The sequence below is a fragment of the Echeneis naucrates genome, chromosome 2 (assembly GCF_900963305.1).
Source record: "Echeneis naucrates chromosome 2, fEcheNa1.1, whole genome shotgun sequence".
Lineage (NCBI taxonomy): Eukaryota > Metazoa > Chordata > Actinopteri > Carangiformes > Echeneidae > Echeneis > Echeneis naucrates.
The window spans coordinates 7,254,802-7,277,084 of NC_042512.1; the positions used below are offsets into that span (position 1 = coordinate 7,254,802).

Here is a 22,283-nt window from a genome sequence, read left to right on the forward strand (position 1 = left end):
CATTGGAATTCCGAACAATATGTAAACTCCATGTTTGAATAGAGGTGGATGTGTGAATGTGTGTGAAAATCATTCAACTCAAATCCAGGAACATCAGTAGTGACAGTATTGATGATGTATTTGTCCTGTGATGTAAATCTCATTGTTGTTTGTGTGAAGGTGGAGGCTCAGCTATGAATCAGTGTGAGGACAGAGAGGAGGGAGCCCCTCCCTCTAAAACCACTCTGTGTGGGGAACATGAGAGTCAGACCAAAGCTCAGAGGTGAGATGAGGATCTCTAACTGTCCATCTGTCAGAGCTCAGCACTCAGATCACTGCTCCATCATTATTCACTCTCATTGTTACTTAGGTTTTACTCCTGAACTTTTACTGCTTCAGTTTTTTTTTTTGCCCATGTCTCCATTGGGAGCTCAACCAGGATGTGGAGATTCATTCATATTGGCCATGTAAATGTCATTAGAATGAACAAAAACATTTCACAATAAAATTATCTCAGCTGATTTATTTTAAACTGATAATTTGCTGCCCATTTTCTTGGTGGTTAAGTCTTCTAATGTCAACTCTGTTTCTACTAGCAACCAGAAGTCAAGACCAGATTTTCCTGAAATGAACTGTGTCTCCATGAAGAGTAATCAGTCTTTGGATCGTATTATTAACTTCAAGGGAGGACAACAGTCTGCTGTATCCAGCTGTGTGTCCATGAAGAGTGATCGGTCTATGGATGATTTTATCAAAGAAAAAAGGTAAAAGCTGATCATTTGTTGTTGTTTGACTCATTAAAGGTATCAAAGCTTGTCTATCAGTTTCTCTGGTGTTCATAGAAAACTCCTGGAACAAACTGTGTGTTTGTGTCTTTTCTCCTCAGAGTTCAGTCTGCAAAACATCACACAGACCTGGACTCCATATTTATGGTGTGTAAATGTTCATCCAGTGACTACAACAGACACCAACAAAGACTTGAGTTTGAAGCTGCACTCTTTAGACCAGTAGAGCTTTACTCTGTGACAGACAGGAGTTGAATTGGGATTGAACAGGTTTGGGGTGGGAGAGAGTGGGAGAGGACTGGGAGTTGTAGTTCACCACAGAGCAATAATCCATCAGCCTCAACAGATATGTTCTGTATGAATATGGTCTGTTGGAGACTTTTACAAAACATTTCTGCTCCTTCTTCTTCATCTACAGTGAACCCTAAAGAAAAGTTTATTTAGTTGTTTTCCAGATAATTTCAGCTGTGACTTAATAACAAAGACCAAAGTTAATCAGATTCAGTCCTGGACCTCCATGGACTCTGTCTCTACAGGGTTTAAAGATGGAATAATTCATCAGTGAACTAGTTCAGGTGGTCTGATCCATCTTCAGCCACAGTCACAGTTAATACCCTAAATTTTCACTTCCTGAGTTGATGTGTTGAAGGGCTGTATCAGTTTGGTCTTCATGTGATGATCAGGATCTCTGTGTTGTCAGAATCTAAAGTCAAACTTAGTAAGTTACACCAGTGAAGTTAGTTTAGTGAAGTCAGCAGGTCTGAATCTTTCTGTGTAGCTCTGGAAAGAGACGTGGCAGCAGATGATACAGCAGCAGCTAAAGTTGAACTCTGCTGACTGATGATCTGATGCTTTGATCCATCAGTTTATACTGAGAGTGAACTTTACACAGGATGTTATTGTGTTCCAGCTGCTGGAGGAGAACATCGTCTGTTTTGTGAAGAACGAGCTGAAGAAAATCAAAAGGAGTCTGAATCCAGATTACCCACAATTCATGAAGGATGAGGTGGATGAAGAGCAGAGGAGGAGCAGAGAGGAATTTCTGAAGATCACAGTGAACTTCCTGAGGAGGATGAAGCAGGAGGAGCTAGCTGACTGTCTGCAGAGCAGTAAGAGGATTTAACATGATGGATCAATTAGACATTTACTCAAGTCTGAGGAGACATAGATGAATATGATCATATTCTTATTGGTTAGTAGAAGCAAACATAAACCTAGGAGTTTGATGTTTTTAATCTCATTTGTTTTTTGTTTATTCAGAAAGACATGCTCCAGTTTGTCAGCATAAACTCAAATCTTCCCTGAGGAAGAAGTTCCAGTGTGTGTTTGAGGGGATCTCTCAAGCAGGAAACCCAACCCTTCTGAATCAGATCTACACAGAGCTCTACATCACAGAGGGAGGGACTGGAGAGGTCAATGAGGAACATGAGGTCAGACAGATTGAAACAGCATCCAGGAAACAGGACAGAGCAGAAACAAGCATCAGACAAGAAGACATCTTTAAACCCCCACCTGGAAGAGACCAACCAATCAGAACAGTGATGACAAAGGGAGTGGCTGGCATTGGGAAAACCGTCTTAACACAGAAGTTCACTCTGGACTGGGCTGAAGACAAAGCCAACCAGGACATAGAGTTCACATTCCCCTTCACCTTCAGAGAGCTGAATGTGCTGAAAGAGAAGAAGTTCAGCTTGGTGGAACTTGTTCATCTCTTCTTCACTGAAACCAAAGAAGCAGGAATGTGCAGCTTTGATCACTTCCAGGTTGTGTTCATCTTTGACGGTCTGGATGAGTGTCGACTTCCTCTGGACTTCCACAACACTGAGGTCCTGACTGATCCTACAGAGTCCACCTCAGTGGACGTGCTGCTGACAAACCTCATCAGGGGGAAACTGCTTCCCTCTGCTCGCCTCTGGATAACCACACGACCTGCAGCAGCCAATCAGATCCCTCCTCAGTGTGTTGACATGGTGACAGAGGTCAGAGGGTTCAATGACCCCCAGAAGGAGGAGTACTTCAGGAAGAGGTTCAGACATGAGGAGCAGGCCAGCAGGATCATCTCCCACATCAAGACCTCACGAAGCCTCCACATCATGTGCCACATCCCAGTCTTCTGCTGGATCACTGCTACAGTTCTGGAGGAGGTGTTGAAGACCAGAGAGGGAGGAGAGCTGCCCAAGACCCTGACTGAGATGTACATCCACTTCCTGGTGGTTCAGTCCAAACTGAAGAAGGTCAAGTACGATGGAGGAGCTGAGTCAGATCCACACTGGAGTCCAGAGACCAGGAAGATGATTGAGTCTCTGGGAAAAGTGGCTTTTGAGCAGCTGCAGAAAGGAAACGTGATCTTCTATGAATCAGACCTGACAGAGTGTGGCATCGATATCAGAGCAGCATCAGTTTACTCAGGAGTGTTCACACAGATCTTCAAAGAGGAGACAGGGCTGTGCCAGGACAAGGTCTTCTGCTTCGTCCATCTGAGTGTTCAGGAGTTTCTGGCTGCTCTTCATGTCCATCTGACCTTCATCAACTCTGGAGTCAATCTGATGTCAGGAAAACAAACACCTTGTAGGTCTAAACCAATAAGGACAGGATCTAAAACAACACGTCTCTACCAGAGTGCTGTGGATGAGGCCTTACAGAGTCCACATGGACACCTGGACTTGTTCCTCCGGTTCCTTCTGGGTCTTTCACTGCAGACCAACCAAACTCTCCTACGAGGCCTGGTGACACAGACAGGAAGTAGCTCAGAGACCAATCAGAAAACAGTCCAGTACATCAAGACAAAGATCAGTGAGAATGTGTCTCCAGAGAAAAGTATCAACCTGTTTCACTGTCTGAATGAACTGAATGATGGTTCTCTGGTGGAGGAGATCCAACAGTCCCTGAGATCAGGACGTCTCTCCACAGATAAACTGTCTCCTGCTCAATGGTCAGCTCTGGTCTTCATCTTACTGTCATCAGAAAAAGATCTGGACGTGTTTGACCTGAAGAAATACTCTGCTTCAGAGGAGGCTCTTCTGAGGCTGCTGCCAGTGGTCAAAGCCTCCAACAAAGTTCTGTGTGTGCAAATAAATCTATCCTGAGCAACTGAATGTTTTTCTTTAGTCAAAATCAAAACACACTTTTTTCATCACCTTTTCTTGTTTTGCTGATTCCTCCTCAGACTGAGTGGCTGTAACCTCTCAGACAGAAGCTGTGAAGCTCTGTCCTCAGTCCTCGGCTCCCAGTCCTCTAGTCTGAGAGATCTGGACCTGAGTAACAACAACCTGCAGGATTCAGGAGTGAAGCTGCTGTCTGCTCAACTTCACAGTCCCTATTGTCAACTGAACAGACTCAAGTTCGTGTGTAACTGTTTTCTATTAATTACTAATATGTTCCTTAAATATCGAGTGTGTAAATCGATTTTTCTGTGATTCCTCTTCAGACTGAGCCTCTGTAACCTCTCAGACAGAAGCTGTGAAGCTCTGTCCTCAGTCCTCGGCTCCCAGTCCTCTAGTCTGAGAGATCTGGACCTGAGTAACAACAACCTGCAGGATTCAGGAGTGAAGCTGCTGTCTGCTCAACTTCACAGTCCCTATTGTCAACTGAACAGACTCAAGTTCGTGTGTAACTGTTTTCTATTAATTACTAATATGTTCCTTAAATATCGAGTGTGTAAATCGATTTTTCTGTGATTCCTCTTCAGACTGAGCCTCTGTAACCTCTCAGACAGAAGCTGTGAAGCTCTGTCCTCAGTCCTCAGCTCCCAGTCCTCTAGTCTGAGAGATCTGGACCTGAGTAACAACAACCTGCAGGATTCAGGAGTGAAGCTTCTGTCTGCTGGACTAAAGAGTCCACACTGTGAGCTGGAAACTCTCAGGTCAGAGTTTATGTCAAGAATTTTTATATATTTTTATGATTTTTCATTAAATGAAGTAAAATGAACTGAAGATGTCTTTAGATTTGGGAGATTGTCATCAGTGTAAAATACAATACAAAACACAACCTTTCTGCTGCTTTTGGCATCTGTCACAGTTGTGATGACGGAGTTCTCATTCAGGAAAATATTTAAGGGGCTCAAAGACACCAGAGGTTGAGTGGACTGCTGACATGATGCTCTGTGGATGAATGAACCTGGTTGAACACAAAGCAGAATCAATGCATCACTATACAGTGTTTGTGTAACTGTGTCTTTACTTTAATCAGTGTGTTTGTGGTTCAGCTGTTGTGTTGCTCTGCTGTTTATCTGTTTTCTTTCAGTGTTTCTTTGTTGCTGCTGATTCTCTAAAAAGTAGCAGCTTCTTTAATTCATGCAGCACAAGTGATGAAGTACAAATACTTCGTTACTGTATTTAAGTAGTTTTTTCAGCTATCTGTACTTTACTTGAGTATTTATTTCTCTGACGACTTTTTACTTTTACTCCCTAGATTTATACACAAAAATATGTATTTTCTACTCCTTACATTGTAAAAACAGGCTCGTTACTTAAAAAAAAAAAAAAACTCCACAGACAGACTAGAGAGGGAGAAGGGGGGACAGATAGAGAGAACTGATAACTTGTATTCAGTAACGGTGGGGGTGCTAGAGGGGGCTGGATTTTTCATTGGGGGGGCTTATGAATTTTAACTGTCTGTCAGTCACACATAGACACACATGCTAGCTCTCTCGTATGCACACAACTTTTTCGTAATGCGTGATTTGATTGGTTTCATACGTATGTTACAGTTTTGACAGCTCTCCTAGCAACGGTATAGCAGCGCTATATTTGATTTGATGATTGTGGATGCTGCTTACAGTATTTTTATTTTTGCTTGGGGGGCTTAGACTTTTTGAGGATGTACGGCAAATGGCAAAAATTCATTTTTACTTTTTACTTTTACTTTGAAAGTACATTTCAGAGCCTGTACTTTCTTACTTTTACTTGAGTAAAGAAGTTGAATCAGTACTTCTTTTAACAGATTATTTTTTCCACATGTATCTGTACTTCTACTTCAGTACAGAATATGAGTACTTTTGTCACCTATGTGACCTCCTCATGAGTGCTTGTTGTTCCTGCTGCAGTATCTAAAGACCAGATTATATATGATTGATCACTTCCCTTAATTTATCTGAGTTATTTTCTGGTTAATTGTAACTGCACCCATGAAAATGGTGATATTTTATACTCAGCTGTCTGCACAGTCATCAGAGTCAGCTGTTTGATTTTTGAAAAATTTGATTTTAATTTGATTTTGAAAATTTTTAATGTTCCCAAAGGTCAATTTGGTTTGTAGCTGAAGTTAAAACAATCATTTTTTTACATGACAATAAAATTATTAGTACACATATAAAATGCATAATACACAGTCATCACAGTTTCACGGGTGTATCACTCCCAACAAGCTCACCTACAGCTTATTTAAAAATCAAATAGCAGATGGAACAAAGGAATTAAGATATGTTTTATTTAGCCCTACTGGGGAAAGTGTACCTTCTCTTAGAAGGGAGAAGCTGAAACTCTCCATGAAGAGAGTTCTCCAGAATGGTCTTTGCCCTCTGAGTGGCTCTAGCTTGATACACCTTTCCCAGATCATTGAGGCTGATGCCAATGTTTTTTTTGTTGTTTTTTTTTTTTTTTCAGTTTGACCACATTCCTCAGCTTGTTCCTATTTGAAATGCTGAGGTTATCAAACCAACAGATAAAAGCAAAAGTTAAAATGGTCTCAGCAACAGATGAATAAAATACTTTCAGAAGCCTTTTTCAACATTAAATCACCTCAGTTGCATCAGATAAAACAGCCTTCTTTAGCCTTGTTACAAATGGCATCTGAGTTTATCTCAAAGGACAGTCTGTCATTCAGGATGATACCTTAGTACTTACACTGACTCACTATTTCCACTGCTGTACCTTTAACAAAGGTTTGGGCTTTGACAGGAGGGTTCTTGCGGAAGTGAAGGACCATGTCTTTTATTTTAGACACATTAAGCTGCAGGTAAGGGTCATCAGACCATTGAACAAAATAGTAAATGACAGTTCCATGGCCCATCTTGTGGTCCTGCAGGAGGCTAACAATCACATCTGCAAATTTTATGATAAGCCTTGACTCAAACATGCTCTTACAATCATTGGTGTCAGGGAAGAACAGAAGCGGTGGAACGCAATAAGGCCTCAGACAGGGTTTCATTAACACCAGTTCTCTGCAGCCTCGTCAGAAAATCAACGAACCAACATATGGTTCCAAAATCAATGCTGGGAATTTCTGAAAGCCTCTGAGCAAGAACATGAGACTGCATATAGTTAAAGGCTGATGAAAAGTCAGCAAAGCATAGACGTGCATGTGATTTCCTTTCATTGTCATTTCATTGTCTGTGTCATTGAAAGCAAACGTTTTTTAACCAGGGGCTCAAAATTCTTCATCACCACTGAGGTGAGGGCCACAAGACGATAATCATTTAATATCTTTGGGGTTGGTACCTTTGCCATTGAAACAATAATGGATTCTTTCCATTATGAGGAAATTTTAAGTAACAAGGACCCCTGAAAAATGTTAAGATTTCATTTAAGAATGGGACACAACTTTTAAGTAGTCGACCTGTTGCCATCAGGTGCATGACTTTTCCTAGCATTCATCTTTTCAAAAATGTTCCACACACTGATTTCATCTATCTGAATCAGGCTGCTGACTGCAGCAGCCCTGAGTTTGAATCGATTTTCAGAAAAGTCCTTTGAGTCAAATCTCAGATAAAATTGGCTGAGCTCTTCTACCAGAGTAGTCAAATTTGCCAGTATTACACTCTTTTTTTTTTTTTTTTTTTTTTTTTTTTTTTCTCCCCTTAAACCATAACCTTATCCTTTATAGAAAAGGAAAGTATTGTTTTGTACATAAGGTTCCACTGAAGCGGAGCAGATGGCATGATATTGTTCTATTAGTGTAGAAAGTGAAGCTGTTTTCTTAATTTTATTCAATAGTTCTTTCATCTGACATTGTTATTCTCACAAAACATTTATTTTGTTTGTGTGTGTTTGTTCAGTCTGTCAGGATGCCTGGTCTCAGAGGAAGGCTGTTCTTCTCTGGCCTCAGCTCTCAGCTCCAACCCCTCCCATCTGAGAGAACTGGACCTGAGCTACAATCATCCAGGAGACTCAGGAGTGAAGCTTCTGTCTGCTGGACTGGAGGATCCAGACTGGAGACTGGACACTCTCAGGTCTGGACAGCTCTGAGGAACTCTGCTTCATGTTTGATGGTGGATCAAGTTGATCCTGACTCTGTTTCTTCCTCCAGGGTGGACCATGGTGGACCACAGAGACTGAGACCTGGTCTGAGGAAGTGTGAGTGTGTTTTCACTTTGATTCATGAAAACTCAGCTGCTCATGTTACACTAGATTTTTACATTTCTGACTGAAGTACAGAGATGAGTTTCATTGTGTTTATTGATGTGGATCTCCATCAGCCGTCATCTTTGACTCCACAGCAGAAAAAAAGCAGAACATTGCTGACATCTTGACTCTTATGTTCAGTAACTGTTGATGTTCAAACTGGATTGTTGGCTTTTAATTTAAATGTAGTCAAACATTATTCACAGGTGATGAAATGTAAGTTTGAATGATTGAAGTTGTTGATAAATGAACAGATGATAAACTACAGCTGTTGTTTCTTGTTCTCTCCATCAGATGTCTGTGAACTGGAACTGGACACAAACACAATCCACAGAAACCTCAAACTGTCTGACAACAACAGGAAGGTGACACATGTGAGAAAGGATCAGTCATATCCTGATCATCCAGACAGATTTAATAACTGGTCTCAGCTGCTGTGTAGAAATGTTCTGACTGGTCGCTGTTACTGGGAGGTTGAGTGGAGTGGAAAGGTTTATATCTCAGTGAGCTACAGAGGAATCAGAAGGAAAGAATACAGTGCTGACTGTGTGTTTGGATATAATGATCAGTCCTGGAGTCTGTTCTGCTCTGATGGTGGTTACTCTGTCTATCACAACAGCAGAGAAACATCCCTCTCCTCCTCCTCTGTCTCTGACTCTGTCTCTCACAGAGTAGCAGTGTATGTGGACTGTCCTGCTGGCTCTCTGTCCTTCTACAGAGTCTCCTCTGACTCACTGATCCACCTCCACACCTTCAACACCACATTCACTGAACCTCTTTATGCTGGGTTCTTGATCTGTTCTGGTTCAGTGTTTCTGAGGAAGTTGTATTGAAGCAGACTTGAAACTAGAAACTGATACACTTCACTGTTGGCTTCACTTCTCAGCTCTGGAGTCTCCACCAGTACCAGATTGGAGATAGATCTGGACTTTACTGTCTAAATCACTTTTAGTTCCTGAAAGTCCATCAGTCTGCACACTCATGTTTCCATCATGCTCTGGTTGTTTTCTGTAACCAAGAATTTTTTGCTCCAAGAGGGAAAAGGGAAGAAAACATGTGATGATGATGCTGAACGTTTCTCAGCATTAGTGCTGAATATCTTCAGAGGAATTGTTGTCTGTGGCCTTTATTTTCTTCTTCCTGCCTCCTGTTGGACTGTCAGTTTATTTCAGTTCCACTGATCTGTTCATTAGCATGATGTCCCCGGGACTTCAGGCTGCAGTCTGAATGAGACAAACATGGACCACAGGAACCGTTCAGTTCCTCCAAGAGAATCATCAGGAAGTCATAGTTCATCATCACAGCAATCAGCTGCTCTTCAAGCCCGTCTGGCTTTTAAAGGGAGCCTGAGATGGCACTTCCCACCCAGAACTCTCCAGGATTCATTCAGAGCCTTAATCCAACCCTTTTGGACCAGGCTGCTCCCACAGTGACTGAAACAGGAAAAGTCATTTCCACCTCCTGCTTTGGAGCGTTATAACAGCTCTGCAGCAAACTGAGCTCTCTGATCTGTACAGGTGAGCCATGAAGGCCAGCACGTATTTTGGCCTGTGAGCTGTGATTATGGGACACAAAGACACACAAAGACAACACATGACACCCTGAGAGACGATACCTGAGCAGGAGAACTAGTCACTGCATGTACAGCTGCTTCTTATCTGGAGTTTTTTTCTGTCATCTATAATAAAGTAGAAAAGAGACACAGCTCCACAGTAACAGAGGTGTGCTGCTGTAACGCTGAGTGCTGGATTCATGTTCAGTTTATGGTTTTAGATTCAGTGATGCATTCATGTAGAAACATCAGTTTAATGTTGCTGATTTCATCAGGTTATATTCTGCTGACCAGACTGAATCAATAAAGTTTTGTTTCAACACGTCATCGTTTAAATGTTGGTTGTATTTTGCATTTGTCAGCTGAATCCACAGAGTGACTGAAATGATGAAGTAAATCCAGGAAAGGAAAAACATTTGGCTCTGAATCTCAATGTAGATTTGAACAAAGAGCTCCAGCTGAAGAAAACAATGCTGTCTGTTTCCAGATGATGAAGAACTCAGTTCTCAGTTGATGCTCAGTTATCTCCATCTAGTGGACAGATGGTAGAAGTTGATTCCTGAAAAGAGGAAGTGACTTTTCCTCAGATCAAACTGTTGAAGGAGAACGAGCAGCTTCTTCTTCACTGACTCACTCAACCTCTGTCTCCTGGGTTTGGATTTAGGTCTGGGTCTGGGTCTGGGTCTAAGACCAGGTGGGCCTGCTCAGAGTCTCTGTGTTGGATGTGAGCTGCTGAAATCTCTGAACACCATGACACAGATAATATCAGTCTGATGTGTCATCTGTAATCCAGATGTTGTCAGCAACAAACAGATGTTCCTGACAGAAGCTGTGCTGATGATGATTCTGGATTGAAACTGGGAGGAAATAACTTTATGCTCCTTTTGTTTTTCCACGGAGGAAGTGAAGTTACACCACGTGATATTTCTCTGTCCAGCTCCTCGTTAGTATAGTGGACAGTATCTCCGCCTGTCACGCGGAAGACCGGGGTTCGATTCCCCGACGGGGAGAATATGTGCATTTTCTTGAATAGCTCAGTGACAGAAGTTAACTCTCTCTGGTCAGCGGCGTCCCGCTCGCAGACAGCAGTTTTATTTTGAAAATCAACCGGATTCTCTTTGCTTTAGAAAGTCCAACTTCCTGCCTGTCTCATGAAAAGACAGAACAGCAGATCTGAGTTAGTTCGATTAACTCGGAGTAGTTAAGCGTGTGCACCCCAACTCTAAACTACGGTGGCCGGTAAGTGCAAAACAAAATTACAAAGTGCGAAACACTTTTACAAAGCGTGAAACAAGTTTACATGTTGAGAAACATTTTTACTTTTTATTAAACAAATTTACACCAGAAAAAACCTTTTACCACAGACAAAATTAATTTATATATCTAAAAAAGACTAATTTACAAGTGGCAGAACACTTGTACAAATCCCGAAACAAATTTCCAAACGACAGAATCTTCCGGAAGGGGAATGTACCAAATGCCGGAAGTGATCCAGTAGAAGATTGACTGTGAGCTCAAAAAGTTTGTATCGGTTTGTGTGGCGGGAAAAATTTGCAGAGTGAAAGTTTATGGCAGCATGGAGTAAATGATGTTTTGGCCGTTTTGTGGAAACAACTTGAGCCAATTTACGCGGTTGTGTTTTCCGTGCGGACGATCTGTAGAATGTTTAACGTTGATGAACGGACCAGACGGAAGGAGCACGCGCACAGCAGACATCTAATAAACAGCCGGAAAATGCTAAACAAGCTAAGTGTAGCATCGCGCTAACTAGCTGAAGCCGCTGTCAGACATGCAGTGAATTAAAGTGCACCGTTTCATGGAGGACAGAAAGTCAAAGTCAAAAGAACTGTGGGCCGAAAGGAAACAGGTCCAGGGACGTGTGGATATATCTGTAAAATATGGAAGTCAATATGTGTGTGTGTGTGTGTGTGTGTGTGTGTGTGTGTGTGTGTGTGAGAAATGAATGATATCTTTTTGTTATTTTAGCAGATAAACATGGATTGATGGCGCCACATGGAGCTGATTTAAAAGCTCAGAGAGGGAAAACACTCCCATTATATACAGATCCGGAGGTAGCAGCACCTGATCTACTGAAGCATGATGTGAAGTTTACACGGTGCAAACATCAGCCTGCGGACTCTTAAAAGGATGATTCCTCTCCAAACGCCATCAGGTTGGAACTTCGTGGACCTGGACAACTGTTTGGCTATCGGACGATGTGGCAGGTACTCAGACAAAAGTCCAATCTTCGAGTGAAGAGAGATGATGTGATGAATGAGAGAGCACGCAGAAGGTTTCTAAGAAGAAGCTGCTACTCGATGGGAGCGAACTGTATGTGGCATGCAGATGGTTCTGATAAACTGGCTCTGTCAGGACGCATGGATGGATTTTTTCACCTAAAGTGCTGTGGCTCCAATGTGGACCGACAAATAACAAGAAGCCAACAGTGATCGCTGAGAATCTCCTCTCATGAGACTGAGGACTGATTGTGGCACGGAGAATGGCATTATGGCTGCCATTCAGTCTCCCCTACGCCTCCATCATGATGACTGCTGCTCTGGGCCGTCCAGCCACATGTATGGCTCATCCACGAATAAGCAGCGTGTTGAATCCTGGTGGGCCATATTTAGAAGGGGAAGGTAAGTGGCCTTCATGAAGTCATTTTATTATGACTAACCTTTCATTTGATTTTTATCTTTATGTTCTATCTCAGATAAACTCCTCTAAACATATATAATAATTGAGGCTGGGACTTTAACGCCTTCATTTCAATTCATTCATTACAAAGCCTTTAATTAAATATATTTTTTTAATGGAGTCCCACTTCTACTAATAATATATATTTACTTCCGATTCTATCCATTTCTACAGGTCTCTGTTCTGGATGGAGTTGTTTGCTGGATACTTCAACGGGAGCCATGAGCATCAGTGCCTTCTGAGATGTTGCTATGGTGATGTTGGATGAGTGTGTGAGACTGTGGAACAGTCACAGGATTCACACTTCCAGAACAGCGTCATGTCCAATGAACTGTACTGCTGACCACACAGGTAATATTGGTGATGATTGATATTTCCATGTTGGTTTTATTATTTTATCCCTTAAATGTAAATAAATAATATAAATGCTATTTATTCTATCTAACACAGATTTGGCTCCACAGACTGGATTTGAGATTGAACCAGCTGATTTGGATGCTGTTCCAGAGGCGAGCCTGTCAATAGCTCCATGTGGGGACTCAAACATGCAGGAGGACTTTGACTTTGTTATGGAGCACAAACAACTACAGAAGCCAGAGAACTGGGAGTCTGCAACAGAACTGTACATGAAGCTGAAAGAAACTGCTCAGCTGTGAGTCAGTGAGAAAGGGAATTTTCCCTTCCTGCATTATCAAGTGCTTACTCATTGGGGTTTCTGTCCTATTTCTATTTTTTTTTTAATTAATTAATTTTTTTAATATACATGTCAAGAGCCATGAGATGGGTGTGCTGTGATTTGGTATTAGACAAGTAACACAGAATTGAGTCAAATATTGCCATGACTGAAAAACATGCAATTTTTCTATTTTAAAATAGTTTGGAAAAAACTCATAACCAATCTATCACAGATGCAAACAGAAGGAAATATTTGTAATTTTTTTATTGTTTGTCAACATAACATTTGCATTCCCATTGTTTCATTTCTTCAGATGAACAGGTACCAGAATCATTTGGAAACATCACAAGGAAAAGTGAATGACAAGCTAAGAAATCTGATTTGGAGTGGTGGAACACTGCAGTCTGTCTGAACACCAAGTGTCACAGATTCATTTTTGCTGAGTTTGAAATCAATTGATAAAAATTATAGCAAAGTAATGAGTCCTATATTTTTGTAAGTATGGAATACAAAACTTCTTGAAATAATTTGTTTTGTCTGAAACTTTCTGGTCTCGAGGGGTGATCCAGTTACCAATTGCAAGTTACAGTTACAAGTCCATGTGTGACTTAAACACAGTGTGTGAATCTAGGTGTGCTAATTTCAATGTGTTTGAACATGTATTGGGAACTGGGAATGGAGAGTCATCCAGGAACTGTATTCTTGGTGATGGTTCCAATCTGGACGGGGGAGGTGAAGTCAGCCCAGCTGCAAACATCAAAACATCCTCCAGAGACACAGCAGCCTGACCTTCTGCAAAGAAAAACCTTCAGTTACATCTTGGCAATGTATTTTCTCAGCAAATTATAAAATTTTGTGATTTACAAACCTTCACAATAAAAGACACAGTCTGCCCAGTAGCCCAAAGTTTGACTTTCTTTAAGTCTCCTGTTACTTCCTGATGGACTGAGGTCAGGTTTGAAGAGTCTCAAGTTCCAGACCAGTGAGTGGCTTTTCAGAGTGGCACAGGACAGGGGCCAGCAAAGTAGGCTGTTGCTGCAGTGCAGTCAGAAACTGAAGAGCTGAAAGACCATCTTTGAATCTAAAAAGTCACCACAAACATTGTTTCACATTTAAATGACCTAAAGAAACTTCAATGTTTTCTAAAATGACTATCCACCCAAACATATAGAAATGAGTAAAAATGGTTGTGTGTTGAACATTACTGATTTAAAGAAGAACTCTGTGTCTTGCTTTGCACTTGGCAGGGTAATTGTTACTCTACAGACTGCAAGAATTACGCACACAAACACAAGACTGGAATGACATGAGCACCTTTTGATTGGCATAAGACAGAGGAAGGGGAGACAGACATCACACAGCAATTATACTAAACTAAGGCACACATTCTGACACACTGACTCAGAGCTAAAAAATATACATTCTTAATAAACCACAGAGGGGGATGATGAGGCATTTCAAACTAAAATATCTTAAATACAAAAAAATAAAAATCACATCTTCATTACAAATATGATCTTACCTGTCAATTACAGATGAGTTGCGGTCAATAATGTCCCATCAGAGGGAGTCTGACACGATTTCTTTCTTTTCTTCAACAGGAGCAACACGTCTCAGACAGCCTGCTGTCTCTAACATTGTGCCGTGACTCATAATGATGTCGTCTCATCATTTAAAAAAAAATCTTACAAACCAAAATATCTTTCCCATGGAATCAATAAATTAATATTAAAATTAAGTGAGTCAGTTGTTTTTTTACTCACCTGTAGCAAGTACTCCTGACTGGATTTGTTTCAGGTGGATCCAGATCCTCAGTGTCAGATATTACTATCTGAAAAACAAATGAAAATGTCTGAAACAACACACTGAAAGCAAAGAACATCAGGCTGCCATAATCTGCCTTAATACCTGTCCAGGCTGAGCTGTGGATGAATCTCTGAAACATGATAAAATTGATAAACTGATGAACTTTATGATACAGAGTATAACAGAGCTTTGAGTAACATTTAGAGGTAGAGAGGAACCATAAGATTTATAAATAAGAGATTATTTTGTGAAATGATATTACACGTATGATATTTTCTACCACATGTTCATCACAATCACATCAACAACTTAAAGACAAATGACTTCTTTTGTACAAACTAATACCTACCCTTTATCTTCAGGTTTGTGTTTGGGAGAACTGTGTTTTTTTGGTTCAAAAACCTGAGAAGAAAAGCACACAATTGTCAGCAACTTAAAACAGCTTCCATTATCGTTCCCTCACCACATACAGTATATATCAATGGTGAAAGGTTATCAGGGTGTCTGATTGGAATAGTAAATGCCAAATAATCAAGACTTGGTTCTTTGACTTAATGCTTGAAACCAAATGCAAATCCCATCAATAAATAAATAATTAAAAACTGAATCAAAGTACAAAATGTAAAAATGAACGTACCACAGTGTCAGCTGCATTGAATTCAGCTGTGCTCCTCGATGTGATGACAATTTCAGAATCAGAGTCTGATGTATCAACCTCTGTAGTAAAAACAAACACATTATTAATTACGCTACATCAGAATGAATAAATAAATATGTAAAAATATTGAATGAAGAGATCCACAAACCTCCTCTAAAGTGTGTTTCTAGGCAAATGAAAAAAGTGCCTTTCCTATTTCCTTTTTATATTCTGCCAGTTTGAATAGGCTTTCTGACCCAGGCACATGGAGCACCTCTGAACAGTCTGGATACAAAAGAAGGTCTGCTCCTTCATCCATCTTCTTGTTAAATGTTCTCATTTCTTGAACAGCTTGCTTCAGTAGATCAGGTGCTGCTACCTCCGGATCTGTATATAATGGGAGTGTTTTCCCTCTCTGAGCTTTTAAATCAGCTCCATGTGGCGCCATCAATCCATGTTTATCTGCTAAAATAACAAAAAGATATCATTCATTTCACACACACATATTTACTTCCATATTTTACAGATATATCCACACACGTACCTGGACCTGTTTCCTTTGGCCCACAGTTCTTTTGACTTTGACTTTCTGTCCTCCATGAATTGTTTATATGATGTTCATGGTTGTTCTGCTGGAATGAACGGAGTTCCGTATCAAAACAGAAAGTTAGCAGCAGCTAAAACAATCAGCAACAATTATGCATTTAGCATAACTGAAAGCCTAAAATAAAAAAATAAAATAAAAAGCAACACATACTATCTAAACGCGTTGCTATTCCGTGAAGACAACGATTGGCTGCAAAATGAAACGGTGCACTTTAATTCACTGCATGTCTGACAGCGGCTTCAGCTAGTTAGCGCGATGCTACACTTAGCTTGTTTAGCATTTTCCGGCTGTTTATTAGATGTCTCCTGTGCGCGTGCTCCTTCCGTCTGGTCCGTTCATCAACGTTAAACATTCTACAGATCGTCCGCACGGAAAACACAACCGCGTAAATTGGCTCAAGTTGTTTCCACAAAACGGCCAAAACATAATTTAATCTATGCCTGTAAAGTTTTCCCGGCACACAAACCGATACAAACTTTTTGAGCTCACAGTCAATCTTCTTCTGGATCACTTCCGGCATTTGGTACATTCCCCTTCCGGAAGATTCTGTCGTTTGGAAATTTGTTTCGGGATTTGTAAAAGTGTTCTGCCACTTGTAAATTTGTTTTTTAAAATATAAATTTATTTTGTCTGTGGTAAGAGTGTTTTTATTATGTAATTTTGTTGAATAAAAGATAAAAATGTTTCCCAACATGTACATTTGTTTCACGCTTTGTAAAAGTGTTTCGCACTTAGTAATTTTGTTTTGCACTTACCAGTCACCGTAGTTTCCGAGTTGATCTAACTAACTCAGATCTGCTGTTCTGTCTTTACATGAGACAGGCAGGAAGTTGGACTTTCTAAAGCCAAGAGAATCCGGTTGATTTTCAAAATAAAACTGCTGTCTGCGAGCAGGACGCCGCTGACCAGAGAGAGTTAACTTCTGTCACTGAGCTATTAAAGAAAAACACACGTGCTCTCCCCGTCGGGGAATCGAACCCCGGTCTTCCGCGTGACAGGCGGAGATACTGTCCACTATACTAACGAGGAACTGGAAAGAACGATATCACGTGGTGTAACTTCACTTCCTCCGTGGAAAAACAAAAGGAGAATAAAGTTATTTCCTCCCAGTTTCTATCCAGAATCATCATCAGCACAGCTTCTGTCAGGAACATCTGTTTGTTGCTGACAACATCTGGATTACAGATGACACATCAGACTGATATTATCTGTGTCATGGTGTTCAGAGATTTCAGCAGCTCACATCCAACACAGAGACTCTGAGCAGGCCCACCTGGTCTTAGACCCAGACCCAGACCCAGACCTAAATCCAAACCCAGGAGACAGAGGTTGAGTGAGTCAGTGAGGAAGAAGCTGCTCGTTCTCCTTCAACAGTTTGATCTGAGGAAAAGTCACTTCCTCTTTTCAGGAATCAACTTCTACCATCTGTCCACTAGATGGAGATAACTGAGCATCAACGTAAAAATCCTCTGGTCTTCCATGTCTGAACTATAAAATCAGTGACATGAGACATGGTGACCAGTTTCTGCTACAGCCTGCTGTTCCAGCTGGAATTATCCTAAATGTTGCCCCACAATAAGAAGGTCGTTGGTTTGAATCTCAAACTGTCAGCCGTTTTTGAAAATATTGTCAGAGCAGTTTACTGAACAAACTGTTCCCTGATGGTCAAAGCACACGGTCCAAATATCTGATTGATATGAGTTCCAGCCAATGATGTTAGTGATAAGAGACGGCTTGACATGACGGGTTTCAATTTTAAATCCCTTTGAGGAACCGATGGAAAATAATCCTGTTGTTTCTGAATAGTCCTAATTGGTGGTTTTTCTGCTGCTCTTATTTCATTTCTTGTGGTTGTCCTGCAGAGTTGGTTGTCTGACTCTTCTCTGTGTTATTGATGCAGTTAAAAAGCTTTGTGAGCTCTTGACGTGTTTCGTGGCTTCGTTGGTCACATTTGCTCCCTTTGTGTCTGACAGAGATCCTGAACCTTCCCATTGCTGGATGTACTCCTGTGATGTGTGTTGGCCAATTTATTTCAAATGTTTCTAAATCTGTCAGAAGGTCATTTCCCATCTGTGTTCTTTGATCTTATGGTTAGCACTGTGGACTTTGAATCCAGTCATCTGAGTTCAAATCTCAGTGGAACCTCTGCCATCTGATTCAGTGTGATAGTGATTAAGAATAACACCCAAAACAGATGCTCACCGACCTCTGTGGTTAGGTAAAGGTCCAAACAGGATGTAGATCAGTGGTAGACGTTCATCAAAACAAAAGGCCACTCAAAGCAGAACCACTGCTCAGGCTAACATTCAGACAACAAATTGACAACAAACATGACGAGGTGGCCGACGACTCTCTCCTTCATTGCTGATAGATACATTAATGTGAGCAGTTAACTATCCGTCTATTCACACACAGTCCAGGTCGCTGCATGCTGAGGTGGCAGAGTGTTTAAGGCGATGGACTGCTAATCTTCTGTATCCTGTGTGTGGGTTCACATCTCATTGTCTTCTGTGTTCAGCTGTCCATGTTGCAGCCTGCTATTCTAGGTAGAGTAATCCTAAACGTCTGACTTCAGGTCCATATATCAATCAAACCTGTTGAAGTTTAATTCAAAGGTTATCTGGATGTGTTGTATCTGCTTTCAAAGTGGTTGTCAGGTCATTAAGATTAAATAAGGAGCTTACAACTCCAATACCAGTTCGTCAACAAAACATGATGAGCCAAGTCCACTGAGACAAATAACAAAGGATTTTCTTTAGCATAAAATAAACTGTCACATTAATGTCCTGAATGTGCTGTGTGTAAATAATGAGATCCTGGGTTCAAATCCCAGCAGTGCCTTGCTCCTAATGTTAGATGTTGTGGATAGAAAGGACTCATACATGGAGAGCACAAAATATAAAATACATTTGTCCCCAAAATACACATTACAGCAGTAGAGGTGAAAGGAAAAGCAGCTTCCATCAGAGGTGGGATTTGAACCCACGCATCAAGGGGGAAAATGCAGAAAGATAAACATGAGCACACACTGAACGTTCCTTTACATTATGAGACATGACTTCAGCTGGAAAATGTCAGTTTTTCAAGCAGCACTGATTTACAGGAAACGACGAACATTGGATAGTGAACAGCTAGCTGTTGCTAAAAAGCTGTTAGCAGAGGATGGTTTCGATCCATCGACCTCTGGGTTATGGGCCCAGCACGCTTCCGCTGCGCCACTCTGCTGTAAACCACCCCAGATGGGACTCGAACCCACAATCCCTGGCTTAGGAGGCCAGTGCCTTATCCATTAGGCCACTGGGGCACAAAAAAAAAATGGGAGGAGCCTTTGATCTCTTTGATGTCATTAGAACCTTTGTGACATCACAGAATCAGCATCTCCTTTGATGGTTACTGATGGAACAGGAAAAGGTCAGATCCTGATATAATCTTGTGAATCCACAAGTATGCCTTTCTTTGTTTGTGTACCAACAGCCTGAGCTCTGGTTCTGACTTTGTTTTGATGAACCTCATTATTTACACACAGCACATTCAGGACATTAATGTGACAGTTTATTTTATGCTAAAGAAACCTTGTTCAGACTCATGATGGTCAGCCACGTATGTTGGGGGTATTTTCAGATCCAAAATACATCCCTGTACATCAGAGAGGTGCTGTGGCTTAGTTGGTCAAAGCGCCTGTCTAGTAAACAGGAGATCCTGGGTTCAGTGTCTCATTGATAAAGTTTAAGGTTGTTGAGTTAAATTCATAGAAGTTTCATTAAAAGGACACAGCACTCTCTCTGACCAGTCACTTAACTGCACAGTCTTCATGTCTCCCAGCAGCTCCTTGTTGCTAAAGTCAGATGTTGTAGAAAAAAAGCACTTCTGGGTTTTCATCAGCTGTAGGTTACAATGATCAATATTATAGATATGACAGACAGAGTTCTCAATGTTTTCCTGTTAATCAGTGCTGCTGAAAATCTCATGTAGTGTGTATAAATAGCAGAGGATGGTTTCGATCCATCGACCTCTGGGTTATGGGCCCAGCACGCTTCTGCTGCACCACTCTGCTCGTTACGTTCAGTTTGCAGTGTCCTCTGGAGTTTTGTGTAATTTCTAACCACCACATCCACTTTCCCGGTGTTACACCTGCAGTCTATCTAATAACCACCAGGGGGCGGCTCCACTGGTTGGAAAATGAAGTCAGAGTGTGTTGAAGTCTATGGGGTTTCATACAGACAGGAGAGAGAGAAGAAATCAAGTTTTGAGAGGTTGCATGTAGCCAGTATGGGGCTTGAACCCACGAACTTGGCGTAAACTGAATATAACTGGCCAGTAACCAGGGTGATGGACAGGCCAACCACTGTCCATGACTTGTTCTTAGAATATGTTAATGTGTGTGGGTGTGTATCTACTGTAACAGACCGACTGTAGCTGAATAGATAGAACAGTTTCATCCTCCTCCTGGTCTGTAGACCAGTTGGGCAGCATTGGCATGAGATCTACAGGATCTCAAGTTAAATTGTAGACACACAGTTAAACTGCAATGGCCGGGAATCGAACCCGGGTCAACTGCTTGGAAGGCAGCTATGCTCACCACTATACCACCATTGCATGCAAAATGGTGAGCATCCACTCCGAATGGATGCGAAATGGTACCGTTTGTTTGCGCTGTAAAAATTCTTATTTGTGCTGCTACGGTTTTATCAATGTTAGACATTTTAATTTCTGGTGATGAAGTCACACAGATGGTGTCACCCAGCCTGCCACGTTCTCTGAATGGACCTGAAGTGGTACAGTTCCTTTGTGCTAGATTGTGCCATAAAAAAGGTTTGTCTCTCTGCTAGATGAGTCCTAACAACAGCACTCAGCTGTGTCATATTTTAAGGCTGTGCAGATTACAGAGATTCTCCAACATGCTCTGTAGCTCCCCACCTGGGAAACTTGGTCCATGAAAGTGTTGAAGAAAAAACAATCTGAGTCTAGTTCCAGGTTGGCTGAGGTGGTGTGAGTTTATTGAAGTTCCAGGTCATGGTGAGCCTACCGACACAGAGTGGGTCCGGTAACAGAGATTGACCGACACTGGCCGACCGACAGACTGACCGACAGAGACTGCCAGAGACTCACAGAGAGACTCTCAGAGGGACTGACCCAATGTAGGGCCAGCTAACAGATATACCCTGTCCCCGGGTGTGGTCACAGACAGTTCATGCATGGATCGTATAGTGGGATGTGTATTACCGATAAACACAGGAGGGTGAACTCAGTAGGGGGCAGGGATGGTTCCCAGACAAGGCCACAGACAAAGGAACAAAAGGACAAAGGAATGACACTCAGGTAGACACTGATCGGCAGGGGAGCGAAGACAGGAGGAAATATCATTTGGTTGGGTTTGCCCCAGACGTGTAATGGCAAGTCCCTTTTCAAAGGAAATGTATCTAAGTTTGTAAATTCTTCTTCAAAAGCAAACAACCATCAGAGTCAGGCCGACCACAGAGCCTGTTCTCCTGATCAGCCTGTTCAGTCTCTGTGTGTCTCCTTTTTGTTGCTGTCTGCTTTAGTTTAGTTTATTTGCACATTAGAAGCACACTGATAAAGACTTCATGATAAAACACTGTGCAGGGGAAGTTAGAAGTCACAAAAGGTTTATGGGAATACTTAAAGCATCAGACTTTTCATTTCCACATTATTAGACTCTATTATTTATCAATGAATTCAAACTCTTCACGTTCTTAATGAATTTCACCACCGGGTGAAATTGCCATACCTTTTGGTGACGTCACTGCAATAAAGGCTAAAAGCCCCATCAGGAAGTGTGTCCCTCGCCGGGTGCGGTGGCGCGCACCTGTAATCCAAGTTACCGGGAGGCTGAGGCTGTAGGAGCGTTTGAGCTCAGGAGCTCTGGGCTGCAGCGGACTATGTCGATCGGGTGTCCGCACTAAGTTCGGTATCGATATGGTGCTCCGGGGGGAGCCCGGGATCACCAGGTCGTCTAAGGAGGGGTGCACCGGCCCAGGTCGGACACGGAGCAGGTCAAAGCCCCCGTGAATAGACGCTGTAGTTCAGCCTGAGTAAGACAGCAGGACCCAGTCTTGATGCTGCTATATATATATATATATACGGCCTTGGCACGGCCTCATCCTGTATATATATATGGCTCCGGAGCCACAGGTTGCTGACCCCTGCCCTAATCTAAGTGATTTCCATGTATTCTTCATTGTG

At 41.7% G+C, this 22,283-nt stretch overlaps 1 protein-coding gene and 5 non-coding genes across 6 annotated transcripts; 2 read left to right on the top strand and 4 right to left on the bottom strand.

Moving 5' to 3' along the window:
* Positions 1 to 1,822: 1,822 nt before the first annotated feature.
* LOC115057078 (NLR family CARD domain-containing protein 3-like) lies at positions 1,823 to 7,924 on the top strand (the record flags this gene model as incomplete). Its single annotated transcript, XM_029523961.1, has 6 exons — positions 1,823 to 1,873; positions 2,025 to 3,825; positions 3,931 to 4,104; positions 4,192 to 4,365; positions 4,453 to 4,626; positions 7,759 to 7,924. Coding segments are annotated over exons 1-6 (2,526 nt in total), but the record flags the coding sequence as incomplete, so codon positions are not given.
* Positions 7,925 to 10,594: 2,670 nt separating this feature from the next.
* On the top strand, positions 10,595 to 10,666 carry trnad-guc (transfer RNA aspartic acid (anticodon GUC)). Its single transcript has one exon. It is a non-coding gene; the product is annotated as a tRNA-Asp (tRNA).
* A 6,370-nt stretch (positions 10,667 to 17,036) lies between these two features.
* Positions 17,037 to 17,108, bottom strand: trnad-guc (transfer RNA aspartic acid (anticodon GUC)). The gene has a single exon. It is a non-coding gene; the product is annotated as a tRNA-Asp (tRNA).
* Positions 17,109 to 19,232: 2,124 nt separating this feature from the next.
* trnam-cau (transfer RNA methionine (anticodon CAU)) lies at positions 19,233 to 19,304 on the bottom strand. Its single transcript has one exon. It is a non-coding gene; the product is annotated as a tRNA-Met (tRNA).
* Positions 19,305 to 19,310: 6 nt separating this feature from the next.
* trnar-ccu (transfer RNA arginine (anticodon CCU)) lies at positions 19,311 to 19,383 on the bottom strand. The gene has a single exon. It is a non-coding gene; the product is annotated as a tRNA-Arg (tRNA).
* A 1,220-nt stretch (positions 19,384 to 20,603) lies between these two features.
* Positions 20,604 to 20,675, bottom strand: trnag-ucc (transfer RNA glycine (anticodon UCC)). Its single transcript has one exon. It is a non-coding gene; the product is annotated as a tRNA-Gly (tRNA).
* Between the last annotated feature and the right edge of the window lie 1,608 nt (positions 20,676 to 22,283).